General features: G+C 37.7%; 1 protein-coding gene across 12 annotated transcripts in view; it reads left to right on the top strand.

Moving 5' to 3' along the window:
• The window catches only part of ptprfa (protein tyrosine phosphatase receptor type Fa), a 231,949-nt gene that overhangs the window by 87,500 nt on the left and 119,400 nt on the right, over positions 1-25,049 (top strand). For all 12 annotated transcript variants that reach the window (XM_079882944.1, XM_079882943.1, XM_079882942.1 and 9 more), the window contains exons 3-4: positions 11,263-11,408; positions 15,626-15,767. In XM_079882944.1, coding sequence (XP_079739070.1) covers positions 11,263-11,408; positions 15,626-15,767 — 288 coding nt within the window. The remainder of the gene's footprint in view (positions 1-11,262; positions 11,409-15,625; positions 15,768-25,049) is intronic.

Here is a 25,049-nt window from a genome sequence, read left to right as displayed (position 1 = left end):
TGCCGCGCCTGAGACGCGCGTCTCACACAGGCAGTATGCAAACTCTAAACTGTTAACATGGATGGGAGCCGAAATAAAAACGGACACGCCACGCAGCTGAGACGCTTACGCCACGCATCCAGTGTTTCACCGGCCTTATCCAGCGGATGTGGGCGTTTCACAGGTTTGTATGGATCGCCTCACATTTGCGTTTGAATAGCGCGGTCTCCGTAGGCGGAGTCACATTAAAACTTAATTAGCTGAGATGAGAACGACTGACATCTCTCTCTTTACATACATATTATATAAACTGTGAATATTTGTTTTTTATAAAAATTACTTCATTTGAAAGAAGATAATTCAAGCTTCATGCCTGTGTGACTGTATGCCTGTTTGACTGAGTATTCGCTGAGTTACAGTTCATTTTCGGACGCGTTTCAGAATTGACTTCACTGACGGAGAGTAGGCAGAACTCGCATCATGTTTATTTTTCTTTATTTGGCGAAAAGCACAACACTTTGTTTTTATTATGAGCATACACAAAAAAAATACACACTAAACAGGATCGATTGATGTATAACACAAGCATATAAGATAAAAATTAATTTTTTTTTTTTTTTTTTTTTTTGCACTCATACGAAAAAAAACGAGCCTATCGCGCCGGCGCGATAGCCGACCTCAGGGGGTTAAGAAATTAAAAGATTTTTTTTTTTATTAGGAAAATGAATCTCCATTTATTTTTTGGGATGAAACACAATAACAAAAACAACTTGTGTCTTATCAGTTGCAACAAAACAGTCACAGACACTATTTTAGTGTAACATTGCTGCAATCAGTAGTAATACTATGTCTTCGACAAATGGTGACACCATTTGGGTGCAAAATAGCTGTAAGGCCGAGGACAGATTCAGTGTAAACAATAAATACTATACGATTGTCCTTCATAAACATGAACAGTGACACTATTAAGTGCAAGAAACATAAACCTTTGGGCTACTGCTTTCAAATAAAAAATAAAATAAATATATCAGGGATAAAGTACATCTAAAATGTACCCAACTTAAAATGCATCCAAAAATAAACATTTTTCAGAACAAAATAGAAAACAGCTTCATGTGATGTGTTTTATATGTTCATATTTTTCTTGAGAAAGAGGAGTTGGTCAGCATGTTCAGGAGTGAGTGAACTTCTTTGGGCACTGATGATATCTCCTGCAGTTGAAAAGACCCTCTCAGCTGCTACACTGGTCCCAGGAATACACAAATGCATATGGGCCAGCTTGGAGAGGAGAGGGAACACATGTTGCTGAGATTTCCACCACAACAGTGGATCTTCAGTGAGAGGCAGAGAAGGAGCATCTTGATATTGTTTTATCTCCTCCTCTGCAATTGAGGTTGCTGATGTAGAGACATAAGAGGTCTTCTTGAAGGTCTGACCAAGAAGATCAACAAGTGCAGACTTTCTTTTCTTTGCTGTGCAGGTCTCCTCTTCCTCTAAATCCCCCTGAACATCACCACAAGGCACTGGATCATCCTCCTTTAAAGCTGCAGCTTTTGAGTGTAGTTTTGCATAAGTGTCTTGCACTTCTTCAGGTGACAGAAATAAAAAGGATTTAAATCTAGGGTCCAGGGCTGAGGACATGTGTAGGAGATCTTTTTCCACCTCTGATTGATATCTCTTTGAAAGGTCTTGATTGATGGCTCCCTTAATCTCTCGAACCAGAGGGGAATCTTCTTCAGTGCTGGTTGTGTCTCGCAGCAGTTGGGCATGAAGAGGAGCAACCACTGAAATGGTGGGATTCTTTTCCTCACACATGATATTTGTTGCCACAAGCATTGGTCTAAGTGCTTCCACCATCTCTTCAGCGCTTGAGATGTCATTCTCTGTCAGAGCACAGTCAGTCACATTCTTTCTCACCTTAATAAAAAAAAGAAGAAAAAAAAAGGCAAAATACAATTTATTAATAAAATGTATATAATTATTGTTCTTTATTTTAAAGCAAATAAAGCATGACCTGTATGATGTAATCTAATGTTTTTATTTGGAGTATATATATATATACCTTTTTAGTATGTATAAAGTATTTATTCATTGTTTATTCATTGTATCAAGTAAGTTTATATCATATGTATTAGTATTTATTTACAAACTTATTAATTGTATACGATAAATTATTCACATTTATTACACATATAGATTACAACTTCTACATTGCAAACTTTTGTTACCTCTGGTGATAAGAGGGCAGCACAGACAGCTGGCTGTTGCTCAAGAAACCTGGAGACCATCTCATAGACACTCTTCCAACGAACAGGCATGTCCGTGATGAGCTTGTGAAGGGGGAGGCCAAGGAGTTTCTGGTTTCTTTTCAGTGCTTCTGCTCCAGTTGTGCTTCTATGAAAGAATGTTGAGATCCTCCTAACTTTGACAAGTACCTTGGTAACAGCAGCTATTTTCAGCGCACGTTGGGATGCAAGATTTAAAACATGAGCAAAACATCTAACGTGTTGGTATCTTGTTAAGTCCATTGCTACATGCATGTTTGATGCATTGTCGGTGACAACCACTGGCTTCTTAGCGACAAGATTCCACTCCCCCACTGCGGCTTTCAGTACATCGGCAATGTGTGTCCCAGTGTGCGTTTCGTGCATTGCTCGGGTTTGCAGGACATATGACTTCATTTCCCAGTCTTCGTTTATAAAATGTACAGTGAACGTTATGTAGGACTCCGTGGCTCTCGATGTCCACCCGTCACACGTGAGCCCCACTCTTTCTGCCGACTCGAGTGCCGACTCTTTAGCCCTGGTCTGGTCATAAAGTGCTGGAATAATTTTTTCAGCAAAATATTTCCGAGAGGGAATATCAAAGCGTGGCTCTAAGATTTTCATCAAAAAGCAGAACCCCTCGTTCTCCACCTCGCTGTACGGACGGAGCCCTTTACACATGTAAACAGAGATCCCATTTGTGATTGACTTTGCCCTCGCAGAACAAGGTGGTAGCTTTGCCTGGAAAAAGGTGTTTACGCCGGGGTGTGTCGGCTTTGAGCCAGCACCAACCACGGCTTTCTCACAGAGCTCCGGGTGATGCCGCATGAGGTAGCTGTGCATGTTGGTCGTGTTTCCCGTGTAGCGGACTTTTGCAAAGCAGTTCTTGCATATTGCGTAGTCCTTTTCTAGCTTTGCCCCGTCCGCACTGCTATAAAATCCAAAGTGAGGTCCACACTTTGGATTTAAATGTTGCTGCAGCGTCCTTTAACTTCTTGCTCTCACTTCTACTTTCCTTGCTTGTCTCCGCCATTTTCAAGTGTGTGTACGTCTTCTTACGCCCACAACTATCTACTTCTGGAGAAGGGTCTCATCAAGGGATAATGAATCGGGCGTTTTATAACGGCTTTTAAGATCGATACTTGGCAAGAGCGCATCGAGAATCGATCGTGGGAGTAAATATCGCGAGATATCGCCATATCGATATTTTGGCGCACCCCTAGTTTCCGCATGTGCACCGCAATAAATTAGAAATATGCGTTACTGTCTTCAGGCAGAATGTTGAATGTCTAGCCCTGGTGTGGTATTTGTCCCGCCCCTCCTCCACTGTGATTGGACGGCTGGGTAAAAAGTGACAGTGATGAGCGCTGCGTTTTACCCAAAGTTGAACATTCTTCAACTCTCGGCGACTGGTATAAAACGCCGAGCGCTCAGCGCTTCAGCGTGAAATAGATGCTCAGCACCTCGTTACTCTCCTGGCATTTGAAAAACGCGGCGCTCTCATTGAAAACTATTGGAAAAATACGCCTTACTGTGTGTCCAATCGCTGAGCTTTAGGAAGCCTCCGGATGGAGCTGAAGTTCAGTAATGGTAATGGGCGTTCAATGTATATTATGAGAAAATTAAAGTGTTTTTTGACCTTTGATGCATGTAAACCTGTTGTAGGACACTCCGAAACAAAAGTAGGTACCTTTAAAATAGCATAATAGAGGTACTTAAAATCCATATATAGCAAACTTTCCCCAAAAGTATAGTTACTGAAATCAGACTACCATGACCCAATTGTTCAGTTTCTTTTAAATAACTCCTGTTGCCTTGAAAGGCAATTAAATTGTCATCAGAAAGCTCATTTTCTGATTCATACTTCTCAGAGCGATGAATGAGTTTATTAGTCGTGCCAGAGTCTCAAACGTGAGAACGTGTGCTGATTGTGGCTGTATGATCACTTTCAGAGTTTCTCTGCTCATGTAGGCGTTTCACTCGCCGTTTATTGAACGATCTTTACAATGATCGCACAAGACCACCCCCGCTTACTCCCCTCTGTGAGAGAGAGAGAGAGAGAGAGAGAGAGAGAGAGAGAGAGAGAGAGAGAGAGAGAGAGAGAGAGAGAGAGAGAGAGAGAGAGAGAGAGAGAGGAATTGGTCATGGTGTTGATAATGAGAGCACCATTCTGCCTCTCTATTGCTATTTAGACAGAGCCATTACTGTAATGCACCACCCAATAGGGAATAAAAGAGAAGCAATTTCTCTTTCTTTATCTCACTCTCCTCTCTTCTCCTGAATAATAAAAAGCCCAGGCATTCAGGCTGGAGTCTCACTAACTCGGTTTGAGTGTTTAGTGTCCTTCTCACCTTACTACCACCAACAGAATATTCAGACCACTTTCAAATTAAGAGGTCACATTATAAGGCTTGTTTCTAAACACTGGATTTCACTCGTTCAGGGCCAAAGCTCAACACAAAATCAAAATGGACCCTGTTTGCTTTTTTAATGCATGTTCCTAAATGTATTTTTCAAAGTTGTTAATAAAACAAACATTATTGGAGTATGTTTTACAAGAAAATATTAGTTCAGTCTTTCTACTTTAAAATTTCACATTTAAATAAATGTGTTTTGCGCCATTTCTTTGTAATTATTTGTACATTTTACTTGCAATTTCTGAGTGAAAATTGTTAATTCTACAACATTTATTCCAGTGTACTCTTATACTGAAAGATTTATCCATGCACTATTTTAGAAAATAACCTGTTTAGTGCAAGCTGAGTTCACTGAATGCAACTAGCATACAAACACAGGACTTTTGTTCTTGATATTAAACAGTTTTTTGAACAGTAGTATTAAAAAGAGTTCACCTTGTCTGTACAAACATGTTGTCTATTTCTCTTGTGCATCTGCAGCACAGGTATTGAGCATATTAACACGTACTCTGATCAAATTCTTTTTCGCAGACATGAAGAGAGATGGTAACTGGAGGTAAGCCGTGCATCCATAATTAATGAGAATAAATGGCTGGGCTGTTGTTTCTCGATCGATGTTGAGATGCTTGATGCTTAGGGACCGAGGGAAGGAGGCTGACTTCCTGTATGCTGTCAGTTTATTTCACTTCATGCTGGTTCCATACGGGCAGTTCTGTGAGGGAAGTGGCGTGTTTATTGGCATTATGTTGTGTAACAGGAAATTTATCTGATTCTTGGTCTGCTGTTATTGTGTATTTTGTGTTTCGCCTCCCTGTCAGATGGAGAAATCGCAGCTCTTAAATTAGCAGCTAATATTAAAGGGGCTGTATAATCCCCTTTTCACAAGATGTAAAATAAGTCTCTGATGTCCCCAGAGTGTGTATGTGAAGTTTTAGCTCAAAATACCCCACAGATATTTTAATATAGCATGTTAAAATTGTCACTTTTTGAGGATGAGCAAAAACGCAGCGTTTTTGTGTCTCTGTCCCTTTAAATGCAAATGAGCTTCTGCTTGTGGCACAGGGGGCGGAGCTTCAACAGCTTGTGTCCTTTTACCTCACACAGACATGCACTGAAAATTTCAAAAACTTTTAGCCTTTTATGTTCAAACCGGATTCAGATGATGATGGAGAGACTCAAGAAGAAGTGACAACATGTAGAAGCAACCGATTTCAGACATTTCTGAAAGGTTAGTTGATGAATTTATGTTGCTGATGTGGAGTTAACTACTTCTAGTCATTAATTAGCATATTCTGTCTTGATAATCTATTAATCGTGTTCCGGGGACGGGGTTTATGTAAATGTTAGGGTTGGTGATGTCACTAACCCGGGAGGAATGTCGTGTAATCCCTATCAGCTGTTTGTTGTAGTCCTTAAAAAGTGATTTCTTTAAAAGCAAATATCTCCCTTTGCTTTGGACTTTGAGCGTTGTAACTTTGCAGATGTTGTTTATGCTCAAACAGCAACATTACACACTAACTATAGTTACAAAAGTGAAATCATAATCAACCACCCCTTTAAGTGTGTCTCACAACTTATCAACCCTGCCATGCAGAATAGCCACACGACCACGACTCGCTTGATCATCTGGTTTCAGAGCTGTTGATGCTCATTAATCCTGGGAACTGTCAGCGAGCAGATTAACGCTGTCCTCGCTCCAGGCGGAGGGATTTGGGTGGTATGTTTGTGGTCGGCTGCTTGGCCTGTGCGCTGCAAACATGCAGGCCTGTTATACATAATTAGAATGCGTTCTTGGGTGATTCTTAAATGATGGAAATTTTAGTTATGTGTTTTAGCTATGCCATCAGATCCTGACAAATTTATGAAACATCCTAATCATGCTCTGTGGGTTTCTGCCACTGTGTGTGATAATAATTGGAGAAAACTTTTAATTAGGTCTAGACTTAGATTTAGGGAGCATTCACACCAAAAACGATAACTAAAAGGATAACAATAATGACATCTATATTAGCGTCCACGATATCGATATCATTCTGTTTATTTAAAGCGCACACTGCAGTTTTGTAATCTGACACTTTAAATGCTCAAGCAGGATGCTTTAAAGCAGGATGGATTCTGATTGGCTGCCAGTATTTTTATTGTTCATCAGCTGGGGGAAAAAAAATCTGAAAGTGATTCCAACAATATCATTCCTTAATGAAGTTATTGTTATCGTTGTGGTGTGTGGAATTATATTTACACAGATTTTTAGAACTATATCTTTATTGTTATTGTTATAGTTTTCGTCCTTGGTGTGAACAGTCCTTTAATCTTGAGATCTTCAGACCGTCACCATGCTCTCCTGTCACCTCTCATTTCTATCATAAACTAAAATTTCATGGAAAAACTCATTTCTCTGTATGTATTTTTTTTTTACACAAATACCACATGAATTGAAAATATATGATTTTTCGTATATTGTTATAAATTTGTGTATTTTTAAATTCAAGAATATTCAAGTTTTTATTTTATTTTATTTTTATTCTCAGGATGAAGTATTGTAGTTATAAAGGTTGGATTTTCCTGATTTTTGCTCTCTTTATGTTTTATACTTTTACTAGAAAAAAGGAAGGTTTATTAAATCCTGACCCGGGAATTGAGATTAAGAGAAAAAATATAGATAATCGGGACAAAAATGCATCATTACATTGATTTTCCGTTAGTGTAGTGATATCAAACATAAATACACAAGGGAGCTAAAGTTACTTTTGAATATCTGCTATTAAGCCAAATGTATTATTATTCAGGTAGCTAACTATACACATGACAGTTTAACTAATTAACTTGCTAAGCAATTTTGTTATATTGCTTCTCCCTGACAGTAATTAAGCTGGAATAAAAACAACTGACCATAGAAGAAGATATTTATCTAGTGCTTACTATATGTAGTATATTTGTATATGTGTTTCATTATAAATTGTTGTTTGCAGCATTTGGAAACCTATGCAAATCATGCCTGTGTACCTTGAAGTGTGTGGTCGATATTTCTTCTTAAGCACCTGACTCCTAATTACCCGGGGCATTTCTAATCGACACCCAAGCGTCTACAGTCGACACTTAATAATCTTTATACTCTGGCACTGCGTCTACAGTCGACAACTGGCTTCAAGTCGGATGACGTCTCGTCCCTTTTCCTATAACACTATCAAAGTGTCTAGTAAGCTTCCCTTACTAACTTGCTGCGCAGCATTAACTAGACAGACTCCAGACAATGCCTTCGAATATGCTTTAATCACGGCTGGAGGATCTCAGACAAATTTCAGAGAGAATCCCACCAGCAAAAAGAATACTACAGTTTTTATAGAATAGGAGCATTGCAAAAATGACATGAAACATTAAATAATTTCCCTACAATTTGATTGGTTCTTCATATGCAAACCCTTCTGTTACTAGGTAGAAGCAACTTAGATCTTAAATCGTTAAAAAAATGGAAAAGGTTAGAAGTTCAGTTGATTACTCAATATGTCTAGACGGTTATATTTTTGATATTGTCTAGCCAGCATCTCAGGATTTTCCACTAGCTTCGACACAAACTTTAGAGAACATTTTGTTCAAGTGGTAGAGTGTTAGGCCTAAAGGAGAAGTAAGGTTAGATGTTAGAATTATGATTAATTTGATATACAGTTTACTATTTTATCTATTAAATAATCCATCACAAGCGTTTGCATTGACATGCCGTACTTGCATACAGTATGTTAAGGGCCTTTATGGGTTAAGCAGGTTCAGTCTTAGAAGAGAGGCGAATGTGCTTTGATCCAGTTGCATTAGGTTTTGTCCATATACATTTAATCAAATGCTGGTGTTTTGGGGTCTTTTTTAAGCCCCAATTTAAACTTTTTATTATTAAATTATGAGATAGTATTGATGTATTGATGTGCAACAGACCAAAGCTTCTGTTAGAAATGTTTTGCATCATGCATGCGTTTGGTTGTTGTTGTTGTTGTTGTTTTTTTTACTTTTGTTGTTGTTGTTGAGTTTTTTAAAAACTCCTGTTTACATGTTTACATTTTTCTATGTAGTGGTTTCTTAAAGGTATAGTGGAGGATCTTTCCGAATTTTAGATAAGACCCGCCCTCTCCACTTTTTGAACAAGTTTGATTGATTCACCAGAATGATTGAGAATTAGGAGGACCAATAGTATAGGTGATCCACCCGGAAGTAAAAAATCCTCCATTATACCTTTAAGATAAAATACAAATTGTCTAGTTGATAAGTTCATGCAAATTTGAGTTAGTCCATAAGGAGCAATAGAGTCAACTCAAACATCAAAGTGGATGCCATTTATGGGGAGAGAATGGGGAAAGATTGGATTAAACAGGTATTCGGGGACAGAAGTAGTGTTTTTTTTTTGTACACCTGTGATTGGCAGATTACATGAAAAGAAAGCTCAGTGTCCTGTGTTTTGGTAAGGAAGAGTGAGGGCAGAAACTGTGCGAGCCAGATTGCTTTGCGCTGCCTCAAGAACACACATGAAAGTCACCACGGTAAATATTGCAGGAGGCCAGCATGCTAGCGGGCACAAAGAGCATTGTGTGACTGTGAGTCTGTAATGCCTGTCTTGTGTGAAACATCCAGGGTCAGAGGTCAGCAGGCAAGGTGACTGTCTGATAAATCAGTCATGAGATGAGGTTTGACCTTAGGTGTTTCAGGAGAGTCTGACGGATATATACCGAACCAATCATCTTGAAGTGTAAATAAGATTGCGATTTGGTTGTAAGTTATCATGCACCATCAGTGTGAGAATGTGTGTGTGGGTTTCTTAACTACATGTTAAGGACAAAACTGTCCACAGAAGCTTAATTTGGCAAACCTCCAATCTCAAAGATAGATAGATAGATAGATAGATAGATAGATAGATAGATAGATAGATAGATAGATAGATAGATAGATAGATAGATAGATAGATAGATAGATAGATAGATAGATAGATAGATAGATAGATAGATAGATTTGTGTTTTGTGGAAAGTTGCCATAAACCTCATGTGAAGTCGGATAATCTGTTGGCAGACTATTTTCTCAGAGAGAGAGAGAGAGAGCGAGAGAATTAGAGAAAGAGAAAATGACAAGGTCTCCTGGACAGGAACTGGTGCCGAGACAGCTCCTGCCAAAGAAAAGATGAAGACATTGTCTCCAGCGAAGGCGGCAGTTTGCATTATGCATCTGTGTCCAGAGACAGAGGTAAACAAAGCAGCCAGTGCACGTTATGATATATCTGTTGTTCCCTGCGGTGCGCTGGATGGCTGGAATCTTTAATTACGTTCCCGTCAGCTCTCTGTTCCTCTACAGGCACGCCATCCTTTCACCAGGGGATGGCGGTGGACAGGGAGCTCAATTTGTTTGGGTTGCCATGGCTCGTATTCTGTCAGAGCATTTAATTATGCTTTTGATACATCCTCAGAGATGAAGCTCTCATGGCTTATAAACAGTTTATCGTTATCTCAAATACAGCCAAGTGGAGAGCTTAGGCATTAGGGGAAATAGAATTCCCTCATATTGCCTGTATTTATTGTTTCTCACCTTGAGGGACGTGACCCAATGCACATTGTGGAACATTACTTGTACTGTCCTGGAGGTCTAGCTCAAGGCAGGGTTTGGACACTGTGAAAAGATCTGCTTTTGTTCCAACGCTTCTAGCCAGGACAGATTTATTGCTGAGTGAGTGCTCCTTCATAACTCAAGAGACTTGAAGGAATACATCACCCTAGGATGTCATTCCAAACACAATACTATTTGTGACACACTGTTATTTTAGTCTCATTGAGATACTATTATAGTTTTATATATTTTTGTATTTTGTTTTATTTAGTTTTAGTATTTTGTTGTGTTCATATATTTTTTTAAATGTCTATATAAATGTATTAATTATTTTAGTTTCAGTTATTTTACTACATCACGTTAAACCAAATTATTATTATTTTTTTATTTTTTTTTCAGTTAACATTTACAAGTAAGTATGTTTAGTAAACATGTTTTTTAATGTTTTTAGTTGTAGTTTTAGTTAACTATGATGACTCTGGTGACACAAAAGTAGTTCTTATCCAAAATGTTCAAGCTTCTGTTTTACATTCAAATAAAGATTGAGATTTATATTGTCAAGATCCAAAAAAATTGTATCCCAAACCTAGTCCATATGAGTTGTCCACTATATTTCTGTCATACTGAAGTCTTAAATTTGTTTGAGAGACTGAAATCAAAGTAGTTTCAAGTCTCAAATCTCAGTTGCTCTGCGTTTGCTATCAGAGTGGAGGAAATACAAATTAATTTTTTTATACTAAATATACATTTTCTATGAAATATAGCTGGAGTCATCAATTAAATGAAACTAATAAACCTTTATACATGTTCTAAAAGAAAATGAATGTGGATAGTATAGCTCATGATTTGGTCTTGGAAGAAATTGTTGAGAAATATTTGAGTTTGAAATGAGACTTCTGATTTTTTATTGCAAAATTTGGTATTTTTGCAAATCTGAATATGAGACAAACTCTCTGTTTTATCTCATTGCCGTCTAGTGGAAACAATTGATCTTTTACTTTAATGTTTCTCTCCCTTTCTCCCGCAGGCATGCCCAGTTTCATTAAGACTCCTGAAGATCAGACAGGGATTTCAGGAGGCGTGGCGTCCTTCGTGTGCCAGGCGGTCGGGGAGCCCAAACCACGAATCACCTGGATGAAGAAGGGCAAGAAAGTCAGCTCACAGCGCTTTGAGGTGGGTTTGAAATAATGAGATGTGTCTTGTTTGTGCGTGCGCTCTGATCAGATGTGATGTCGAGCATCATATGGGAAATCTACCTGCTTTCTGCCAGCTGTACTTTTACCGGAAACACTAAATCAGATGCAACAAAGATCTTACCATTTCTTCCCACCAGTGGCTTCAAGGCATCCCACATAATACAGCAGCACTCTTTGATTAAGATCATGTGTGAGAGGTTTTCAGCTTTTATCATGACCTGCTCTGGGCTCTAGAGAACATCAGGGAAGTGTCGAGTGTTTCTTTGAGTTCATACAGCAGGGCTGAAATCTGTACAGCGGAGATTATGCTGATCTGACTGACACATAGGGTTGGGAATCAAAAATCGATTGCCAATTCTGGAATCGAATACTTGAGGTCAGGAATCGGAAACTTTCGATTTCGATTCCCTCTTATCGATTCCGTGGTGAGCATTTCTATGACTTTAAACGACTTGCGCGCTGTTCTCTATACTGCACACACACCCAAAACGCACTCGCCGAAAATGTGATTTTAAACCATTCAAGCGCGAGACGACTGGCATACTGTTTTTTGTTTTGTTTTTTCGTTTTGTTCTGCAGGCATGTGTAACTATATTGGATCCGTTGAGCCTAATATTCCTGCTGCCGTCTCTATAATAACACTAATCATACAAAAGACAATGAGAAAATTCACTTATTCTTGACTGAATAACCTTTTTTACTTTATTTGTAATGTATATTTTATTTATAAAGTGCAGTGTTATTTTACATTTGATTACAGTTTATGTACCTGAATACCTGAAAATACCTTGAAACACTGTTTATTTCAGTCGTATCTTTGTTCAGTTGCATCTATTTGTTGCGATTGCTAATTTTTTATTTGTTCTTTTTTTTAATAACTGTGTGTTTACTTGTCTTTAATAATGCTCGAAATTTATATTAGTTAGGCTAGTTGTTTTTCTATGGTATTTTTAATCCACAGGCAAACGTGTTCTTTAGCCTGTTGATTTTTGTTTATAATATTCAGCTACAATTAAATGTTTTGCAATAAGACTAAATGTGAATGATATCTAAGTTTTATTGTTTACCTGATTGGAATCGAAATTAGGAATCGATAAGCAGAATCGAAAGCGGAATCGGATTTGTTTCAATTCAAAGATACCCAACCCTACCGACACAAGTGTCACATTGATATAATGTGCCGTGAGCTCAAATTATGTATGTGGTCTGCAAGTACTGCAGGCTTGATCCCAGGTTAAAAACTATGGTCACTGGGAGATGTATTTTTAATTTGACGGCAAGGCCAAAAAAAAAAAAAAGCTGACGGCAAAAAAAGAGAAATGCAGCACTTATTTTTGGACTGGAATATTAAAGGGGCTGTACGAGAGAGATTAAATTCTGCTAAACGTAGCTACTCCGCTAAACTGCCCCCATTACTTCAGCCACTCTCAAAAACCAAAACATGTCAGAAAACATGTTGAGACTGCAAACTCACAACTAAGCTAAAAGTGCAGTTGACTGTTATATATTCAGCAGTGGTGTTTAATCATAACCATTGTATCTGTGACCAAGACACTTACACCAGGTTACTCCAGGTGGATTGTACCTGTGATAACTGCACTCCAAAACTGATCACATCTTTATATTCATGTTGTGAGTGCAAGCCAACACCATTGCCCCGATTCCACCCCAGACACAAGCAGATCTCTCTATTCTGGCCTGAAACGGGCCAAAGAGAGGCTCATCTGGAGCTGATGCTACTGCTGATGAGTGTATTGTGGCCTCTGTTTGGCCCCGGACAGTCAGATGTGACGTTTTTGGAGGAGTGAGCAGAGGAGGTCTGACAGGTCACCCTGCTCTCCGGCCAGCAGTAGAGAGCTCATCCTTCACTGTCCTGGCACTGATGCAGTCTTTGTCTCGGCTGGCAGATCCAGCAGCTGTACAGGTGGCAGTACAGGTGGCACAGGTCTGACGTGGACACTTTAGGGTGAGCGGATCTTGGACGGTCATCTGTCCTGCTGGTATACCTAAAACATTTCCGGCCATGGCTAAAATACTAACTCTATTCCAAATCCTAGTGAGCTGCCAACATGAGCCGCATTCATAATCATCTTTAATTAATTAATTAATAATAATAATAATAATAATAATAATAATAATAATAGTAATTGATTATAAATAATATATCATTATCATAAATATTAATTGTCTAAATATTAAGTGCAGTGACTAATATAGTATAGCCAACATAAGAAGTATTCACAATCATCTAATAAATAATCAGACTTAATCATCATCATCACATTCACAACACAAAAGCTGTTCCAAATTAGGCAGCATGAGAAAGCAAGATAAATTGATATATACTTCAAATTACTTTAATCCCAGAAAGCATTTATAAATATAATTCAATTTAATTACACATTTTTATTATATTACTATATTTAGCTTAACAACATGCTAAATCAAGACTACTGAAATCAATTATGAAAAACTATTTGCTAGGGTTTGCCTATGGAGACACATTTGAGGTGTCAGTTGAGATCAAGGCATCTCACTATGTGTTGGAACAGAGCCATAGAGTCTGGCACCTCAAGTGGACTAGACCATTTATTTTAATTAAGCTGCAAAAATGGCTCTAAAATCATTATAATTATGATCCCACAACTATAAGCAAATGAACAGCTCATGTTTACGCATCAGTGCCCATTCAGCAATATATCATTTTATATAGAAGTCTTTAAGTTACAGTCACAAAAACAGGAAAATTATCACGAGAAACCGTGAATGTTTTTGAATCTTAAATAAAATTATAAAAGAGAAGAAGAAATTGATACTACAGAACAAAAATACAAGGCAAAAATACACTATTCTATTGTGAAAGCTGATAAGCTCAAACTGAAGTATTTCATTCCAGGGAATGTTGCGTTTGTTTTCAACATCAGTATAGACAGGACGGGCTCCAGCAGGGGTGCTCAGGTTGATCTCAATTTGGCAGTCGACCTAAAAACAGAGAGAGTCTGACGGCAACGCAGGCATGAGGGCTCCCTGAGACGACCCTCCTCACACTGTCAGCTGAGCTGATTGAGCGTGAACGAGACGGGGTCTGACAGTGCCGGCATCTCGCTTGCCTTAACTCTCTGCATCTCACACACCCAGTGCAGTACATTTACACAACATGAGCGGATCTTTCATATCCTTTCATATGTGACCCTGGACAACAAAACCAGTCACATGGGTCATTTTTTTAAAATGTGGAATAAATAAGCTTTCCATTGATGTATGGTTTGTTATGATAGGACAATATTTGGTCGAGATACAACTATTTGAAAATCTGGAATCAAAACATTGAGAGAATCGCCTTTAAAGTTATCCATTTTTGTTCGTGGTTGTGCTGCATTCACTAACAAAAATAAATGTTTTATATATTTACGGTACCTGAAATTTACAAGATATCTTCATGGATCATGATCTTTACTTAATATTCTAATGATTTTGGCAATTTTGGCCCATGCCCATTTTGGCTATTGCCACAAATAATACCTATGCGACTTATGACTGGTTTTGTGATGCAGGGTCACATATAAGAGTGAGTGAGTTTGTTTCCAGCTGGGTTTATCACTTTTTGGATCTCAAGACATTTTGGCTGGTTATTGCTATTTCTGTCATGATTTTGATAGTAAGCGCAAAGAAATGACAGTTTTACCATCATGTTGTTTCAACCCTGAATTTGTTTTTGTATTCCATGGACCACAAAATGAGAATGTTTTTGTCCATGCAAGAAAACTGGATGATAATTTATACTGTCAAGCTTCAACATGACAAAGATTCATAAAAGTAGTCCATGCGAAACATGCACTTTATTATAAAATATATTATACGTTATACTATATCTACAAGTATATTATACAAGCCATGCAGTAACTTGCAGTACATTTATTTATGCATTTATGCATTTAGTTATTCACTCATGCATTATTTTTTGGGTAAACCATTACTTTAAATGGTATATATTCTAATTTAATGCAAACTGGACCTTTAGAAGAGTGTGTTAATACATATGACCTTGCAATATAATTTTAGACAACTGATTGTTAATGTGTTTATACATGCAGATCAGTGGACATGTCTGATTGTCTATTTGAAGAACAACCTTTGATTTTTGATGCTGGAAATATCTAATATCATCTGTACGTCTCTCTGTGTGTGTGTCAGGTAGTGGAGTTTGATGACGGCTCAGGCTCTGTGCTGCGGATCCAGCCATTACGGACACATCGAGATGAGGCCATTTATGAGTGCACGGCTACCAACAGCGTTGGAGAAATTAACACTAGCGCTAAACTTACTGTATTAGAAGGTAAGAATTCACTCTCTCTCTTTCTCTCTCTCTCTCTCTCTCTCTCTCTCTCTCTCTCTCTCAATCTCTCTCTCTCAAACAGCATATTACTGTCCTAGCACTTCATGATGATGTCCAACTACAGTTATTTTATCTCAATTCATTGCATGCATTGTGCAATTAGGAATGGTGCAGATGTGAAATCAAAGAAACGCTGGCTGTAGACTGGCTGTGTTTTTGATTCCTCTCACACTCAGATAATTACCATTCTGAGAACATGGCAAACAGGAATTGAGCTGAAGTTAGATTCAGCAGGTGGTCTGACTGACTGGAGCAGGGGTGGGTGGGTCATGCAAAGAGCTTTTCATGGTCGTTTCCTTTTAACTTTGAGGTTCCATACGTAATCACTGTTAGCCTTGGCACATATTCACTTTGTTTAATGAAGTTACCCTGTTGCACAGCGGGAAGATCTGATTAAAGTCAACATCAAAACGGATGCTGTTTACTTTCTTAATACACATTCCTGCTCTTATTGCACATTATTCATCAGCACATGTTATTCCAAAGAAGAAAAACTAATAACTTGCAACCTCCAAAACAACATTCCTTCTCATTTGATGCCACCTAGGAGGGTCACCGTGATTTTGCCAAGTAAGACATGTTCCTGGATCAACATATTTTGTTGATCCTGGAATAACATTCCTGCCCCAAAATTTAGTCCTAACCCTATCCCTACCCCTAAACCTAACCCTACCCAAACGTTTCCCTAAAATCAGAGGGAAATGATAGGTGAATAACACCTATCAATAATGTTGAAGGACCTCACCCTGGTTTTAAGCCTAAACTTGACATAAACTGTAAACTTGTTCCTCAAATCTGATTGGTTGATTGGAAAGTTGTTCCAGGATCAACAAAGATGTTGATCCAGGAACATGTGGTACTTGGTGAAATCACGTTCACCCACCTGGTCGATGCTCTGAGGATGAACTTGAACTTTAGCCTCCACGTCGGGGTCAAAAAGCCCCCACAATCCACTGCAAAGTCACATTCAGCTCTGATTCTGATTTTAAACACCCACTTTATACCATCTGGTCCAGTTAAATATCCAGTTTCCCATGCAAATATTCATCACTATGGAAATAAAATAGTTTTGAATGCAATTTAATGTTGACTGAGGAAGACAGAGAAAGAGAGATGAAAGGATATATATTGTGTTGGGGATTTTTTTGCAGGTTACAGATGTGGCCTTTAAAAATGCGCGTCTCAGAGAAAAGAATGCCACAAGCACTTCCGAAATTCTGCGGGATCGTGCAGAAGGGGGATTAGGTGTTGGACGCAGGAAATACTAAAACCTGTAGATGGCAGTAGTGTTTCATGTGGCCATACTGAGTTGACGAAGTATGACGAATACAATGTTTTCTTTTGCCAGTTACATAAACAGTCACATATTCTTCATAAAAATCCGACTCAAACGCGCATCATTTGTCTTATTTTTTTTTTCCTGTGTACTTACAGTAGAAGAGACGTGATGTAGGCTATGATAACTGAGTCTTATAACACAATAATTTGCGAAGACCTTTAAAGAGACCGAGATCATTTGCGCAATATCATTATCTAATTTTACATTTAGTTCATTTTTGCATCTTAACGTTTTAAATAGTTTTAACATGGTTGTAATGCGCTTTTCTGCATTACACACAGTACTTTTTATACTATCATGTTTCCCTTATAGGCGTCGATTTCGGTGGGGACGGTGGGTACGCACCCACCAGATTTCGTCATGAGTCATTTTGTACCCACCACTTTTAACTTCAGTCCATATTAATTTGACTTTTGGTTCGATTTTTTTTTTTTACCGTTTTCAGTGGTTATGAGGAGCTTAATTAATTTAACCTGAGATGTGCGTTATATCGCTTTTTGATCATTCTTTGTGTTGTCGAATTTTGACACAGTTTCATTATTTGTTCATAATAATTTGATTCATAATTATGTCATTTTTTTCTAAAAGTAAAAAAAACAAAGTTTTTTCTAAAAGCAATATTCTAAAGAGATACAAAGACATTGTACGTGTACCCACCAGATTTCGTCATGAGTCATTTTGTACCCACCACTTTTAACTTCCGTTGACCGTTTTCAGTGGTTATGAGGAGCAATATGAGAGAAAAATTTTGTAATCATTGTCTGACACAACAAAAAAATATATAATATTCATTTTATTTTAATTTTCGTGTTCGCATTTATGAGGGAAAAAACAACGTGTCAGTTTACGGTTATGGACGTGAGCGCTCTAAAAGCGGCAATAAAAGTCTGCTTTAAAACTTTCACAGAGACCTCAAACAGAACAGCTGCCTTTCTTTAAATTGAATTTCGTTTTGTATTAATTATATCTTAATTTTAATCAATGTTTCGTGAACCAATTGCCTGGATTTAAGAAGTAAATATAGCAGACAATCACGACATTGGAGGCGCCGGGCGATATCTCATAAATGAACCGAAACTCAGCGTGTAATGCACATTCACATTTACAGTGTATTTAGACACATTTAGACGCATTCATAATCATTACTTTTACCGGTTCTTTGTGGCAAGCTTTATGCGTGCGGTCGTGCGCTTGAGTGCGGCTATATTACGTAAACGCTCATGATCCATAAGTAGGCTAATTAAATTAATATAAAGGGGCGATTTGTCCACGAATTACTTAAATGAACAACTAGCCTAGTATACTAGTCGACTACAAAAAAAAAAAAACTTTTAGTCGAAAGCAGCCCGTATTCCACATATTTTCGAACCAGGCAACAGGACATCTGTGTTGAGCGAGGCCGTGGACCCTGAGCGGAATGAACGAGCGGAGCGGAATATTCAGAAATGCGCTCTCCACTCACGAGCTCTGGGGTGCGTTTCCCGAAAGCATCGTTGGCCAACTATGGTCGCAAGTTCATCGCAGTGTCCATTGAACTCTATTGGTAACGACGGAACTTGCGACCATAGTTGGCCAACGATGCTTTCGGGAAACGCACCCCTGATCGGAACAAACCCGAACCTCACTGTCTGCTGAACTTGCAGAATCATCAAAATATAATATTTTCTAAAGAAGAATTTTAAAACTTTATTGGTGGTAGTTGAGAAGAATTCCTCTTTCCATATCTAAATCATTTCGAGTGCAATATAAATGTATCATATTGTTATTCTTATTATATAAGAATAATACGTATTTTTTACAACATTTTTAACATATAGAGAATACAAGTTTAGCGTGTTGTGTGTATTTCCTAATTATAAGCTTTTGGTGAAATTGCAACAAAACTAAAAGAGTAAAAGTGCATAAAAACATAAAAACATGGCGTCGTCTCAAGAAATATCTGCGTACACACTAAACCACTGAAACCGACTCAAAACGATGTAGCCTAGTATACATACCAGACCAGGCACTGCAATTCTGCCACAGACATACACTAAAAACGGAGAAGACTTAAAGCATGCGCATAAACCTTGCGCGCTATACAACAATAATATTAGGCACAGTAGCTTCTTTTTTTTCTTTTCTTTTTTTATCAAGAACTTTGTTGAACAATATGAACAACCATAAATGGTCTGGTACAAAATATGAGTCACGATATTCGATAGTTAACGGATGCATAAAGCTTGCCACAAAGAACTGACAAAAGTAATCATGTGTCAAATATAGCAAGGAGACATTTTAATTGTTTACTAATCAACTAGTGTTTTATGTGTCAGTCAAAGATGTTGACAATGCTGACTCGTCATCTTCGCAGATATTGTGAACGTGCCTATAGAGAGAAATGCACACTTACAAAAGAGAGTTGTCTGTTTCTTTTCGTTTTGAATTGTTTTGTTTAAAAGTGGACATTTCAAGCTTTCTAGATACATTTCTGAGTTTCGGTTCATTTATGAGACGAGCTCAGTTCACGAGCAATGCAAGTTATATCGCGCCGGTGCCTCCATTTCCTGATTAAATCGTCTTAAATGCGTCTCCGTGTGGACAGAAACCAATGTAATCTTCCTGATTTAATCACGTAAAACACAAGTCTAAACACAAGCACCACTCTTCTGAATGATGGTAACCACAAACCTCCAAGAGTTTGTAAACCAATTGTTTGTAAAACATATTTAATATTTACAAATTCAAAAAAAAAAAAAAAAAAAATGTTTTACAGTGTATAAATAAAACGACATGAAGAAAGTTATTTCCAAAATGTAATTAATTGCACAGTCTTTGTTTTAGCTGCTTGTTTTAGCTGCTACCAATTGCACAGAGTCAAGAAATTACAACCACCCACCCCCCAGGTCTGCCGATTCAACCCCCAATGCTAATCGATCTCCTCTCAGGGAATCAAAAGAAAACCGGTTTTTCCAGTTTTCACCAGCGTGTGGGCGGGGTTTTAATCCCTTGCAGTTCCTTTGTTTAAATGCTATTTAAGCAAATATACTATACATACGCTTTAAGTTATTTCAAATTAATGTTTATAGCTTAATTTGTTGATATCGCGTAACTTAATTTGACATATGTTGATATAACCAACTGACATTGTAGATTCCATTGCATGCCAGGAAGAGGCTTATGCTTTGTTTTAAGTAATGAGCATTTACTATAATATAGCCGCACTCAAGCGCACGACCGCACGCATAAAGCTTGCCACAAAGAACCGGTAAAAGTAATGATTATGAATGCGTCTAAATGTGTCTAAATACACTGTAAATGTGAATGTGCATTACACGCTGAGTTTCGGTTCATTTATGAGATATCGCCGGCGCCGGTGTCGTGATTGTCTGCTATATTTACTTCTTAAATCCAGGCAATTGGTTCACGAAACATTGATTAAAATTAAGACATAATTAATACAAAACGAAATTCGATTTAAAGAAAGGCAGCTGTTCTGTTTAAGGTCTCTGTGAAAGTTTTAAAGCAGACTTTTATTGCCGCTTTTAGAGCGCTCACGTCCATAACCGTAAACTGACACGTTGTTTTTTCCCTCATAAATGCGAACACGAAAATTAAAATAAAATGAATATTATAATTTTTTTTTGTTGTGTCAGACAATGATTACAAAAATTTTCTCTCATATTGCTCCTCATAACCACTGAAAACGGTCAACGGAAGTTAAAAGTGGTGGGTACAAAATGACTCATGGCGAAATCTGGTGGGTACACGTACACTGTCTTTGTATCTCTTTAGAATATTGCTTTTAGAAAAACTTTTAGTTTTTTTACTTTTACTTTTAGAAAAAAACGACATAATTATGAATCAAATTATTATGAACAAGTAATGAAACTGTGTCAAAATTCGACAACACAAATAATGATCAAAAAGCGATATAACGCACATCTCAGATTAAATTAATTATATAAAAAACAGGGAACATTTTGTAAAAGCAAAACTGAACAAAATGCATACTTAAAATAATTGTATTAGGCTATGTGTTACCGAATATTTAATACCACTTCCCCATAATGTTGTAATTATTTTTTTAAAACAACATCTGTCAAACTGTCAATCAGATACCTCTTATCTGGTCATTTTTATTTTATTTTAGAAGTCATAACTGTTGATCACCCTTTGTATGGAATTTGTGAATATGAATATTTAGAAGATTTACAAACTGTCGGCAAGACCTCAAACCAACCCCGGACATTCTGAGACTAACGTGGAAAAATCTTTATGCTTAATGCATTAAGACAGTTCAATTAAAATATTTATTAATAATGTAATGGCAAATCAGATGCGCCCAAAATATAAATGCTACGCGTTGAGCTGCAACATTACCTCACAAGAAATATCTGCACAAGAACAATCACACAAGAAATATTTTCACGAATTAAGAATCTGGGTAAGTCGCATTATTTAATTGCATTATGTTAGGATGATTTTGTGTATATATATAAAAAATACTGCTGGGTTTTTACAGGCAGAGTCACGTGTATTATGCTCACACTAAATTCTCTGTTGCACTTATATAAATGCGCATTGCATGCACAATCATCTTAATAGTTGTACAAAAAAGTTATGCGCTACTGGCAAGAACGTCACTTTGCTGTTTTAATAAAAGCAATGTTAAATATTCTGCATGCACTCATCTCCTGGAAACCACAGCAATGACAAAGCATATAAAAATTCGTAAACGTTGTCCAATACCCCTTCTTGTCTTAATGAACCTTTTGCATTTACAAATATTTTCAAATGTCTGTATAATACAGTAGCCTACTGTAAATATTTGTGTCTATTACTATTTATAATTTATATTTTATTGTGGATGTTTTCTCACAATCGTGACGTAATGAAGTAAAAGAAAAAATCTAACGTAAAGTTGTTTTTTATGCGCCACCTGGTGGATATTCTGTGAAGCGAAACACATTGAGGGAATTTGTAAGTAGCGCCCCCCGAAAGCACTTGCAGAATTCTGCGAGACTCTACGAGACGAATTGCCGAATGCCGCGGGAGAAAACGCGCGTTTTTAAAGGCCAGATCTGTACATCTTTACACCAGTAGGTGGTGACAAGTGACTAATTTTATTGAGTCAGTTAATCATTTATTCATCTGATTTGTTCAAAACATGAAGGCATCAAGTGACTGGCTGCATCAAAAATGGCATACTTCCTTACTATATAGTAGGCGAACAACAGTATGTGAGGAGTAGTATGTCTGAAATTAGAGTACTCAAAAAAACAGTCGGTGAAATGTACCCGGAGGACTTACTACTTAATTTGAGATTCTTAAGTGCGTATCTGATGGACACTTTACTGTCCCATTAGGCCAGGGAGAAAATTTGTGAGTGGCAGTGAGTGACACAACCGACGCTGGTGGGTCACATGACAATGACAACATGATGGATGTAGTATGTCCCGATTATGTGTTGTTTATTATTTATTATATATTATTATTATTTATTAATTACTTATGTCAAATAAATACCTACTCAGAGAGTATGCGATTTCGAATGCTGCCACTGTCTTTATAAGTCATTTAAATCATTCACTCAACTGATTTATTCAAAACACTGGTTCATTTAGGAATTATGAGTGACAAGTCATTTAACTGATTCATTCAAAACACTCATTCATTCAGGACTGAATCAAATGACTCTCTATATAAGTGAGTCATTTGAATCATTCACTCAACTGATTCATTCAAAACATTTGTTCATTTAACCAATTTGTTCAAAAATGCTGATTCCTTCAGGAATGACTCAAGTTATTGTCTTTCAATGAGTGAGTCATTGAATCATTTACTCAACTGATTTGTTCAAACAACACTGATTTAATCAGGAACAAAACACCACTTATGGTGTGTTGCCTTGCCACTTAATCTGTGACTTTGGTTGAAACTATTTTCAATGTCAGTGCAAAAAATGGTCTGGCATTAATATGTATTACATCTAAGTAACTCAATATTAACTTCTTGAACTTATTGAACCGTTGCATAAAAGCATTACGACACTGTTGGTCTGAATATTAGCTGCTTTTTGTGTCTACAACCTAAAATGGGCTGATATTCAAAACAAGCAGTCTTGCTCTTGTGATTTTGCTTAAATATATTTTCCCAAAAAACTCCTTGAAATGTTTCTTGCCTCTTCTCATGCTGACTGAGGGAAACTGTAAAAAGTTCAGCCAAACCAGGCGTTTTGTTCTCAGTGGTTTGTTATTGTTATTCTGCTGATGGTTATGAAGCTTATCAGCCCTCCATCTCACAGGACTGTGAGGGGAAGAAACACACACACACACTCTTCCACGGGATTGGAACATGTGCAGCGTTCTGATAGCTGCCTCTGTTCTCGGTAAGCCTTGCTGTGGTTCCTCTCTGCTCAAAGCAAAGAGTTGTGTGTGTGTGTGTGTGTGTGTGTGTTTGTGTTTAAAGATGCAAGTTCATTTGAGGGCACATTTGAGTAGATTACCTGTGCCTGTAGCTCTGATAGTGTGGTTTTTCCATGCCTGGCCCTCTGACCCTGTGGTAGATTACAGCACGCAGACACACACACACACACACACACACACAGATAGGCGATATGCGTTATGTGAGTGTGCCGTACTCTGCAGCTGGATTCATGTTCAAACATGAGGAATATGGAGGTGCTGATACTACATGAAGATAAATCTCAGACTCTGTTCTTAGACAAAGAGGCGATGCGGCTGCTTGCTTTAGTCCACGGTTACAGCTCACTGAAATTCAACATCCTCATGTAAAGGCGGTTCTAGTCATAGCACGACACCACAGGGTATAAATCAGGGTGTTTGTCTTTTTGTAATATATCTGCGTACTAATCTGGGGAGTTCAGTTAGAGGGAAGAAAATTGTGGGTTTATATGATGCCAACTGTGTTTGAAACTGGGCCACGCTCTCTCATGCTTTCCATCCAAAGTGTTTAAATGTGCGTTCTGAGCCACGAATCAGCATGTGGGCTGAACCTGTGCAGGAATTATTAGGTCTGTAGGTTAGGTGTTATGTCTGTGATATCATTGCAGTCGGAGCAACATTTCTCACCCGTCCTTTGGTTTACATCAGTGTAGCAGATTTTCTTGGCTGGTTATTACCAAAATGATTTTCTCAAAATTGAGCAGTGTGTATTGACAATTACACTGTGGAACACATGGTACTAATCAAGCATGAAGATAAAGCACAACATGACAATAAGAATAAATCAGCTCTAATTATGTTGCTTCTGTTGAGGGTTTATTCTTTTATGTTTTGCTGTTTAGTCAAGTTGTGTAATCAAGTCTTCTCTTCTTTGAGCCAGTTCTGCTTGCATCTCATCTCCTCTTTCGCTCATTTTGTTTGTTTTCTCATCTCATCTCTACGCTATTCTTTTCCCTGTTATATTATTAAATATCATCATTCCGTCTTGTCTGATCTCATCTGTGCTCATATGTTCTTATCTTTCTCCTCTATTCTTCCTTTCTCTTTTCTCCAATCATCTTGCCTCTACTTTCCTCTTTTCTGAGCCTGTTCTGGTGTCATTTAAGCTCGTCTCGTCTCAGCTCTGCTCATTTGTGCTGTAGCTAATGATGTCACCTGAAAGCCAAAAATAGTCTCCCCCAAAGGATTTCACTGAAATGCTCAGCATCTAGAGTTTGAGTTCAAGAACTGCAAGGCATTTTCAAGATGTCCTGAAAATACAGCATGCACTAAATGCTCCACCATACAGAAATGGGAAAACTCCTCTAGGAATCTTTTCCCAGAATGACATGAAGTGTCAACTGGAGCGACATAAAATTGCAACTTATAAATGACATGAATGTAAAACCTACACACAAACCCTGACAGAAATCCAATATATAGCATCACTTTCTGTGC

The sequence above is a fragment of the Squalius cephalus genome, assembly GCF_949319135.1.
Source record: "Squalius cephalus genome assembly, chromosome: 10".
Taxonomy (NCBI): Eukaryota; Metazoa; Chordata; class Actinopteri; order Cypriniformes; family Leuciscidae; genus Squalius; species Squalius cephalus.
Note: the sequence above shows the minus strand (reverse complement) of the source record. Positions and strands in the feature narration are given on the sequence as shown.